Source organism: Podarcis liolepis (genome assembly GCF_965112155.1).
Source record: "Podarcis liolepis genome assembly, chromosome: 1".
NCBI classification, from domain to species: Eukaryota; Metazoa; Chordata; class Lepidosauria; order Squamata; family Lacertidae; genus Podarcis; species Podarcis liolepis.
In genome coordinates, this window is record NC_139554.1 from 78389293 (window position 1) to 78400614 (window position 11322).

Genomic DNA, 11322 nt, shown 5'->3' on the forward strand with positions numbered 1-11322 from the left:
AAGCTTCATATATATAGTATAATACAAAGATGAAGTGAATGTTGTATTGGACAGAGATTAGTAAGAAATATGTGGCACTTTTAACTGATACAGATATTGGCAAAGATTCAGCCATGAACTTGATATTGCTTGGATGTTAACTGTGACAATTTTTGGCAGCTTGACGTTCCTATTCCACCTTATGTGTTCATCTGCAGAATTTCATTTTTCAGAGACTGAAGTATTAGGCTTGATCAAGCAACATGTGCCTCACTTACAATAATACTTCTGGTATAAAATCCTTCCTCCGCCCTGTTACTTTAATGAAAAGAAGAAAGGGTATCTGGATAAAAGAGAATGCAATGTTTATTAAATAGGCAGTATGAGTCACATAAATGATTGTTTGATTTGGACATGATCACTTTTAATGCAACCCATAGTGCTTCTCTCCTATTTGTGCATAAATAAACACACTTGGTGCAAAGGACATGTTCCATATTGTCAGCACAGAATAAAATATTTTAGATTGGTTGCCAAGGGCAAATATGCACCTGGCAAGTTACCTTAAATTTTCATAATATATTGGATCCTAAGTTGTTGACTTAAGTTCACAGAAGGAAAGTTCCCTGTTTCTCCTTGCCCTCTGGAGCCAGCTGTGTCCTCTCAAAAGCCCCCTGAGCAGTTGGGGGAGTGGGAATAAGGGGACTACTGACAGGAGGAGTGGATGGGAAACTTTTCCTTCATGTTCTTGTGTAAGTTAACTGGTTCCTGAGGTAATCCAATATATATTAGTAAACTGCTCTGAAGAGCATCTTCTCTATGCCAGTGTAGATGGATGAACCTCTTAAAAAATAAAATATATTTAATCCTACTATAGTGAAATTCAAAGAACAGCAGCTAAATCTACTATTATTTAACCTTTAGGCAAAGTTGACAGTTCATCCAGTTTTATCTACAGACATGTCTCTGTATCCCCACCCTTGAAAAACATTCTGCTTCTCAGAACCCAGAGGTAGCTTTAGGCCGGATGTAATAGCTATAATGATGTTTTACAAATAAGTCTATTGGTAATAAAATAGCTCAAAGTCTGTGAAATATCTCAATGTACAGGGTGTGTGTGTGTGGAGGGAGAGAGCTACACACAGACACTCCTTTTTTTCTTTCAATCAGGTTGAATTTATTAACTGTTATAAATCTGAGTAGTTAATTACTGTGTACATTAAATACTTGTAATATAATTTGTTTTGGTTTACTGGGGAAAAGAACTGATTGCTTGTTCAACTATAGCCAAATTTAACAGCCAGAATCCAGAGCACCCCGTAAGCGTCTACTGTCCCAATTCATCTTGCTTTTTGCTAGTATGGTTAGCTGCTGCTCTCTTTCCATGTGGGGAGGGCTGTCAGACACCCAGGATCTACTTCTCTGACCAGTAAAAGCCATGTATTGGAATTTAAAAGTACAGCCACTGCTAGATTATGTCAAATTCTGCTCATAATCTGGCAGGTTCCACTCCAACCCACCCCATTGCACCATGATTCAGTCTCTTGAGCTGGCATATTAAATTCTGGCCTTGAGCACAAAGCCATAAAGATCCTTGCTGGTCAGCGGACCCCCTTCACTGAATAGCGGACCCCCTTGCCACATGGCAAACTGCTTTTGAAACTGTTGAAATTTTCAAAAAAAAGATTGTGATCTGGCATGGGATAGGTCTGGTCTGCTTTTCTTTCTTTCTTTTAAGAAAACTAGTCACTGAGTATACGTCAGGAAACTCTTTGGATCCCAGCCATTGGGTTTGAATGTCTGTATCCAACTCCTAGAAGTACTAGATTTTCAGAGAAGTGATGCTTGGAAGTGCCTGAGAAACTACAAGGACTTGCTTGTGGGGCTTGTTGGTCCATCATTCTTACAGAGAAACTTGCCAAACAAATGTAGCCTTTAAATGGATAACATGAAGATAATATTTTTTGTGAGATTTGTTATGCATGTATTGTATATGTCAATAAGAATAAGTATCGTTTACAGCCATCAACCTCATATGATAAACTTTGGCAAATTGTTCTTGAAGAACTTGTGCATTTTTATTTTTATTTTTATTGGTAGCACTGTGTGTGTTACTTTTGTTTTTGGGTAATTGTTATTTATTTACTAGTAATGTGTGTGTTTTTTTTAAAAAAATATTACCCCTCAGATGTTTTCCTTTATTTAGTATAATTTGTATGCTACAAAGTACTCCTTTGCAGGGGGCTGGGAGAGTAAAACAAGAGTCTTTGTACAGTGTAGTCTTCTGAATCAATTTAATACCAGCTGCAGTAAGAAGAAATGTTGCGTTTGCATGCATGGCTGAACTCTAGCAATTTTATTCAGTAAATTAGCAGAATTGTTTGCTCATTAGCATGTTGCAGTCTGCACCTACAATATTTTATTCTGTGACCATTATAAAAAAGTCAGTAGAAAAAAAGATTTTACACCCTTAAGTTCTCACAAAGGTATTAGAGGTTATCGAATTAGAAATATTGGCACCAGGTACCCATAAATAATGTTTGGGGAGAAAAGATTATGCACACACTCAAAAATGGCTGGAATGTGGCTTTTCTGACATAATAGAAAAAATGCAGGTTGTTTCTTCTTAATAGTTGTGCATAAGTTACAAATGCTGCTTTTTTTGCAGTGGCATGTTTTTAAAACAGTTAAATAGGGTGCATTTATATTCCCTTGGACAGAGTCCAATCCTTTTGGAGACCAAAATTTAAATAAAGCGAATTGAGAGCCTATTATAATTAAGTGACTGTGTATAAATAATGCTACGTATGCAGGATGCCTGTATAGATTTCATAATATATATTCAATAACCTTCTTAAATGACTTTAAGCTGCATTACTCAAATCCACGTGAGGCTGTGTTGCTCATATGAATTCATGGAAGTGTAGCAGACTTAGAGGCCATACTTCCACAAAGCACCCAGCACTTCCATAGCTGATACTGCTGATCATCTGTTTGGCAGGGGACAAAAGACCCTATACTGGTGTTTCTGTGGATCAGGGTGTATTGTCGCAGTTCAAACATCTACTGGGGGGGGTATATTCATTTGAGGTAAGCGAGAACGTAGCCAATTTGTCTATTAACTCCCACTTACAGCACCAGCTCTTACCTATGATTTACAGTTTTCCCCTGAGGCGTACATTCTGGCATATAATTGTGGCACCAGATATATGGGGTTAGTGTGTAAAAGTATGAAGCTTTAAAAAGCTAAGGTCACATGGGAAGAAACGTGTTTACATTGGCATGTACATTCAGATTGGTAAGAAATGAAATTGGCTGCTTGTTGCACACAAAGTGTGCGTGCGCGCATGCACATTCAAACATATTTGGAAAACTAGAAAAATAATTACTCTTTTATGTATAGTCTGCCCAAGTGACATTGCTTTCAAAAATGATCCAAAAGCCCTCTGACACAGGATATAATGGGGCACTCTTTTCTGCATTGAATGATAGTGGTTGGCCATTTTCTCCTCATTAGTCCTTTTGGTAGGCCCGTGTGTCTGTTTCTGCATCCATTTTATCCAGATTGTTCTTGAACTTCATCACGTCCAATTGTGGAGATGCTGAAAAATTGTTAAGCAAACATTAAGCAGTTACTGAATTTTTTTGAACTAATTTTATTAACTTTTTTTTTTAAAAAAGCATGTCATCACAAAAATAGTATTTTACTTTCAGGAGCAAACCGTGTGACACTACAAGATGCCAACATTCTTCAGCCAATGGGACTGACAGTATTGGGAAATCATCTCTACTGGATTGACCGCCAGCAGCAGATGATAGAAAGAGCTGAGAAAACTAATGGGTACAAGAGGACAAGAATACAAGGTCGAATAGTTCATCTAACTGGCATTCATGCAGTTGAAGATGTCGACATGGAGGAATTTTGTAAGTTTATTACAGAGCTAGATATTTCAGATTTCTGCAGTGATACGTTCTCCTTGATGCTTTAGACTTTTAAGCACAATATACATGGGCATCTTCCTTCTCAGCTCGCTGACCAAGGCCATGAGGTCACTACTAATAGGATAGAACTTAAGCAGGTATTGTTGCCATGTTCTAGTGTGCGATATTTTGATTATTTTAAGATGTACCTTGGGAATATAGAAGTTACTGTTAGAAAAATATGACCTATTTCTACCCTGAAGAAATTAGTTGGATAGAGGTTAGTTTATCTACAATTAGTTGCAGATAAATATTTTTTTTTGGGGGGGGGGGAGAAAGCACTAAGTAAAGGTCCAGATTTTCACTCCCTGGATCACAAGAGCTTTCTTGGTATCTCATAAAGTTTACCAGTGTCTTAGATGCTCTGCATATGACAATAGCTGACAGTTAAATCAGCTTGTCCTGCATAAGAATTACCGTATTTTTTGCACCATAACACTCACTTTTTTCCTCCTAGAAAGTAAGGGGAAATGTCTGTGCGTGTTATGGAGCGAATGCCTACGGATGACAGGGGGATCTGCTGCAGTCGTGAGCAGAGGATCCATGGTTACAGCCTGCACCAAAAAAATCACGCACCCACTGTTGCCTGGGGCCACAATGGTGCAAAAACATGGTTACAAAGCATGGATCCACATGGATCCTCAGGATTTTTGCATTGGGCCACCCCAAACTCACCATCAGATCACATGTCTGTGGCTGCAGCATGAACCACAAAAATCATACATCCACTGTTTTGTTTAGAATGTTTTGTTCTTGTTTTCCTCCTCTCAAAACTATGTGCGTGTTATGGTCAGGTGCGTGTTATAGAGCGAAAAATACGGTAATCGACCATCTTTTTCCTGTCTTATTTCACACCATCATTACCATGGCAGTGGCAAATACCTTTTGTAAATCTGAAAACAAATAAAAAAGGCTTGATTCCTTGTTAAGTGGCAAATTTACATTGCAAATGCATGTGATATATTTTAATGGCAAGCTCTGTGTATTCACTCACACTTGAAAAGAATATTGCCCTTGAGCACTGAGAAGCACAGGTCTGTCCTTAAAAGCAAAACCTGTTACATCAAACACTTTTAAGGGGTAAAACTTGTTTTTTTGGTGGTCAGTGATTTATGCAAGGGCATCACAAGTTCACATGTTAAATGTTGACTACCAAAAGCAATATAAGCATGGTGAACTACAGAATTTTCCACTTAGCTGCACCAGAAAGAAAGAGGTGGTATTACTACTATGCCTACTACTACCAAAGAACAAAAAACCCCTTAAAACATAGATGTCATTGTTCAGTCCCTTAACACATAAATGCTATTGCTTGAAAATGGCACTAAACCTTGTGATAATGTTTAGTCGTCGTCCCCCCCTGATCTTGTCCTCCCCACACACAGAAACAAAAATAACATTTCAGGAGTATATTCTTTTATGTAAACCCCTTTGAGGGTTCCGCTCAAATAAATTTAAAAAAATTATATATACATTTCAATTGATAAATAAAATTCTGATTGTGTAATTTGATGCAACATGATATTTGGACTTCAAACATCATATGTACTACTAGTAGTACCTAGTAGTAGTAGCAGCAGTAGGAGTAGCAGCAGCAGCAGTTTTACTTATTATCCACCCTTCCTCCTTGCCATAGTTGTCGTTTAACAGTAGTAGCATAACTATTCTTTTTTCTTCTTTTTTAATTTATAAAGCTGCACACCCCTGTTCCCGGGACAACGGTGGGTGTTCACACATCTGCATAGCGAAAGGAGATGGAACGCCAAGGTGCTCCTGCCCAGTTCACTTGGTCCTTCTACAGAACCTCTTAACATGTGGAGGTAGGTGACCTAAGTGGAAGTTTTCTGTATGTGCTTTCCGCAGAACTTAAGAAGTTCTTTAGATTTCAGTAGGCAAGCACATTTAGGCTTTGTTTCTTTATGGGTGGAATTCCTATAAAGCTCATGCACACAATTCCCCTGGTGTTTGCCCCCAAATCTGACTGATACAGATTCAAAAGAAACTCAAGCCATGTTTTCTCATGATTATTGCAAATATTAGACTGTTTTTTACTATCTCCAAGGATGTGGATAGGCTGCTTGGACAAAAAGTGGATACTTTTCACCCACTCTCCTGTCTTGCTCGGGCTTCATGCAACCCTGGACAACATTTGATGCCCCCTTCTTCCACTGCTAGCTTAGGGTAGGAGGCGTGAGGGCTCTGACAGGGTCCTAGAGTCTTCCCACCTCCTTCCCAAAACCTAATTAGCGCTCCTCCCCGCCCCCCTCTTGGGTAAGGAGGTGGGAAGGCTCTAAGACCCTGTCAGAACCTTGCACGTTCTTCCCCAAAATTGGCGCCTCAACGTAGCTGGCTTTGAAAAGGCAAGCGCCCCTATTCTTGCAGCCCGCTTGGCATGAAAAGTTGGACTGTCCTGGTATAGGGAATACATAGCATACAGGACTATGTTAAGTGCTGGTGCTTGTGGTATCAACAAAAAATGGATGCTGTGCCTGGCACTTGCAGAAGCACTTTCCACTGTTTTAAAGTCATTGTGTGCAAACCTCTGTGCTTAGTCTTCTGAGTTCCTCAGTAAACTTACAGCCTGTTTCTTGGGGAACAAAGGGACTCTCCTGCTTCAGGAATAAACAGGAGCCTTCTCTCAGGAGCTGATGCTGGCTCTGGCTGTTCGTAGTTGTCTGGTGAGCCTAAATTTCATATGAAATTAGGCCACTTTTTAGGAGTTCTGCTTTCAGAGTTTCGAAAAGAGGACTTGGGTTTCTGAGTCTTTTCCTGGAAGCTTAACAGTTGTTGTTACTCCTTGGCAGTCAAAGGAGAGGGGGTGGGGAGTAGCATAATCATTGTGTGGTAGTTAGATGCAAAACATCATTAAAAGGAACTGATGCCATGTTACTCAACAGCAGCATATTTTGAGCTCCAACATTTTCTCAGTTCGAGTTTTAAGTACTTTGTTTGTGACATTGTTTCTGTCACCCCTGCCTATAGCCTACTTTTCTTTTGCCGCTGATATATATATATTTACTTATTTGTGGTTGTGTTTTCTGGAGAAATGAGCATCTCATCTCTTAAGGAAAGAATCTTCTCCAGCATTTCAGCTTACTACTTCTCTTCTTAAGTTTACTTTGGAATGCTTGTTTCTCTTAAATGGCATATTTGCTAGGACTATGAGCTCCCCAGGGAGAGTAATTTCCCTTATAAACAATTTCTGTCTCATGACCACAACATGGTCTGTGGTACCGGAGTTTTTGCATCTATTCTACAAATGAAGAAAGAGAGTCTATTTTGCCCATTTTTCTCAACTTCCAAGAGGTTTCCAGAGCCTTTCCTCCTATTGCCATGTTGCATTTTGCTTTGATTGCAATAAATCCATGTCTTTGCCTATTCTTTCCTAATCATTTTACTCTGATCTTGTTCTGTGTCCTGGATGCAGCAATTTTAAGCACAGAGCGAGCCTCATCTTGCAATAATAGCTTGATATTATCTACTGCCTTTTTTTTCTTCTTCTTCTTCTTCATATTTTTGATCTGCTTTCATTTGAATTATAACACTGTGAAGGGCAAACATCTCCACTAGGAAAAGCATGGAAAGTGAGGGCGAAGAACCAATCTACATTTGCATTGGCTACAAATGTTTGTGGTCTTGTGAGTGGCAAATCTTAGTTGCTGTTTTATTTCCTGAGGCTTCCTAATTCATGAGTCCCTACATTAACTACATTCTTAGAATTCAAACACGGTGCTTATACTAATAATAATTTAATTTTTAAGCACTGAATTTGATTGAATTTTCTCCCTCTTCCCTATAAGAGCCTTGATGTTGTTTCAAAATCTAATACAAGATTTTGTTTGTGTGGTTAAATGCTTTAAATTGCTTTAAAGTGTTTTAAATTGGTTTAATCTCTTGGAAAACATGAAAAGAATTTGATGATGTTTTGTTTTTAATTCCCTTCCCCAGAGCCTCCCACATGTTCTCCAGACCAGTTTACCTGTGCAACTGGGGAGATAGACTGCATCCCTATGGCATGGCGATGTGATGGGTTTCCTGAATGTGATGATCAGAGTGATGAAGACAGCTGCCCAATTTGTTCAGCGTCCCAGTTCCAGTGTGAGAAAGGGCAGTGCGTTGACGCACGTCTGAGATGTAATGGAGAAATTGATTGCCAAGATAAATCTGATGAAGCTGATTGTGAAAGTAAGACCTGTTACCTTAATCTTTTAGCAAGTTGACTAAAGGCATTTCTGGGAACAACAGTGATAGCAGGCAAACAGGAAGTGGAAGTAATTATTTGAAGTCATACTTGGCTGTTATAGGAGTTTAGAGCACCCATCAGTGTTTTGTTAGTGGCAGATTTGCCTCCCATGCCACCTTGAGTCACATGTCATAGGGTGTTCAAACTGCAGCCATATTTCATTGGTTGTCCATGTCAGCTGAGGTGTAGCACTCACACGTCGGCAAAATGCAGACTCTGAACAGCAGGTTGTTAACCGTTTTTCTCCTTAGAACTTGACAGTGAAGCATGTTTCATTTCTATAAATAAAATGTAAATTTGTGCAGTTTGGAGGTGCTTAAAAACTGTTGTCTGGCTTCATGGTAATGATCTGTTCATCATTTTATTTGAGCTGAGAATGATACAAGTTTCCTCCGCTGTTCTTTCCCCTGCCCCCTTGCAGCAATTTGTCTCCCAAATCAGTTTCGATGTGCCAGTGGCCAGTGCATTCTCATAAAGCAGCAATGTGACTCCTTTCCAGACTGCAATGATGGCTCTGATGAACTTACATGTGGTAAGGCGCTTTTTGCATCTAGTTCTTTAATGTCCCTGTGAGAGGTTGCCCCCTGGGTCTAAGATGGTAAACCCAGTTCTTTTACTACTGGGTTGGAGCCAGATGCTTCTCACAGCTCTGTGTGTGTACACTTAAAAATGTAATATCCTTTAACAGTACCCTGCAATGTTCAGAAATCTGTCTTGTTTAAAAACAACAGTAAACCCTAGCCCAATCCGCATCCTGTCAAGGAACTACTGTGCTGTAGTCAGGCCCCCAACAAAATGTAGCCCAACAGCAATTATCAAAAGGCCAAAGCGGATGCAATTATTTTTGTCTGAGCCTTTGGTGGCTGCTCAAATTGGCTTCAGTCCCTGCATGGTTTATATTAACCATAAGTTCTTTGAGAGGCTTTTTGAATGTAGATAGTCTGATAATTCTGTTCTCTGAGCCCTGGGACCCATGTGAGGAAAAGACCACAGATAGCAGCACTGAGATAATCACAGAAGGCTTATAAGGGGAATTGAACAGGGAGAATAAAGGGGCTGTTCTCTGTTTCAGTGGCTGTAGTTAACAACTTTAAACTGCAGCAGAAGTCACTTTATGTGAACTAAAATAATTGGGCCTGTATGATGAAATGCTTCAGATGATTTGTTAGCCTTAAAAATAAATATTTATTCGCTGGACCATAAGGCTCGCTGGATGACCATGAGCCCATCACAAACGTTCATCCTCACCTACCGCATAGATGGATAAAATGATATTAAAAATGTTAAGCCCCTTTACATATTGAAAAAGGCTACAGAAGCTGTTGCTAATAGAACACACGTGTGATTTTTTTATTATTATCATGCCTTTCAGCAGGTCCAGAATTTAGGAGCTGCTGAGTGGTATTCTCAGGCCAGCTTCACGGGGGTTTTGTTTGGGGGGGGGGGTTGACATAGCATCCTCCATCAGTCCCCTTCTATGTTGCCTGACCCCACCCCAAAAAAAGAGATGTGAATATGCCTGGCGGCAGTAGCAGGAATCTAGAAGCTAGGTGTTCTGAGGCACTGTGGGAAATTTTAAATGGTGGCACACAGCTGTCAACCATTAAAGTGAAAAGGGGTGTCTCTACTGAAAGGCTACAACTAAATGAGCATCACACATCATCTTGCCTCAGCACAAAGATAGAAGATTTGTTTCAGCCCTAACTTTGGGGACTGATTCAAAGATTGGGGGGACGGGGACAAGCAGTATGATGAATTAGGGAATACAAGCTGCGGGGAAGAATTTTTATACCTCACCCAGGGAAGGGTACTTCTGGTTCTCATTATTACAGCACAGCTTTTCCAGAGAGAAATTGGTAGGCAAATTTTAGGGCAAGCGGGAGAGAGTTGCATCTCTATGCATCTGAATTCTCAAACTATGTCAACCGAGCTTCTCTGTGGATGTCCTTCATAGTTTGAAAAGTAGCTCCAAATGTAAACATCCATGGTCCTGAGTGACACTGGTAATATATATGTTGTGAGGAAATGGGGTGAAATATATATCTATGAATATGCTGTCATCTGGCTTCCTTTCAGAGCATTTACATCTAATTTTAATTAATTAACTTCTTGTTTTGTTTTTTACAGCAAAAAGTAAATCGCCTCCCGATGAGTCACAGCCCCACAGCAGTGCTATTGGGCCTGTCATTGGTATCATTCTTACCCTTTTCGTTATGGGATCAATGTACTTCGTTTGCCAACGAGTGGTATGTCAGCGCTATGCTGGACCCAATGGACCTTTCCCACATGAATACGTCAGTGGCACTCCTCATGTCCCTTTAAATTTTATCGCTCCAGGGAGTTCTCAGCATGGCACATTCACTGGTAAGGATGGTACCTTATTGTTATCTTTTTTGTTCACCCCCACCCCATCCCCTTAGCTTCTCAATGTGTCAAATAGCAATTGAATGATGCTGCGTAATCGCCATCGTACTGTGCCCATTGTGTTATATTGGAGTACATTAGCTACTGCGCATGTTACAGGCGCCTGTCTTGCATCATCCAGAAGTCAGGCATTTAGTGTCATTGGTGATGTTGGCATGCTCCGCAGCAGGTGCGCATAGTGTGCGCACATCGCCTGGTCCCAGACCCCTCGATCGCAGGGGCAAGCCGGCGCTCTTTGATTCCAGCAATGCAAAAGCAAATGAGGATTGTGTGGAGTAGGGGTGTGGCCTGAGGAGAGGGGGCGTGGCCTGCGAAGCATCCCAAGGACCAGATAGCCCAGAGGACCACCTACAGGCCTGAGGTTTGCTGCCCCAGGCTTAGGGCATTCTCCGATAGTCCATTACATTAAAAAATAGAAATAGAGCTTTGTAGTGAAAGGAGGAGTGTTGCACAACATCTGCATATGAAGTATCTCGAGGACTGCTTTGATTTAACTGTGTAGAAGAGCTAGACAAGTTGACCTTTGTTCCATTTCCCCCCCTTACATCCGTATAGGCATCTCTTGTGGAAAATCTATGATCAGCTCCATGAGCCTGATGGGGGGAAGTAGCGGTGCCCCTCTTTATGACAGAAACCACGTAACCGGGGCCTCCTCTAGTAGCTCATCCAGCACTAAAGCCACCTTCTATCCACAG

The 11322-nt window shown here is 40.5% G+C and overlaps 1 protein-coding gene across 2 annotated transcripts in view; it reads left to right on the plus strand.

Annotated features, from left to right (window-relative positions):
* The window catches only part of LRP5 (LDL receptor related protein 5), a 121921-nt gene that overhangs the window by 101433 nt on the left and 9166 nt on the right, over nt 1-11322 (plus strand). For both annotated transcript variants that reach the window (XM_083479489.1, XM_083479490.1), the window contains exons 16-21: nt 3694-3903; nt 5655-5780; nt 7909-8145; nt 8625-8735; nt 10331-10567; nt 11183-11322. In XM_083479489.1, coding sequence (XP_083335615.1) covers nt 3694-3903; nt 5655-5780; nt 7909-8145; nt 8625-8735; nt 10331-10567; nt 11183-11322 — 1061 coding nt within the window. The remainder of the gene's footprint in view (nt 1-3693; nt 3904-5654; nt 5781-7908; nt 8146-8624; nt 8736-10330; nt 10568-11182) is intronic.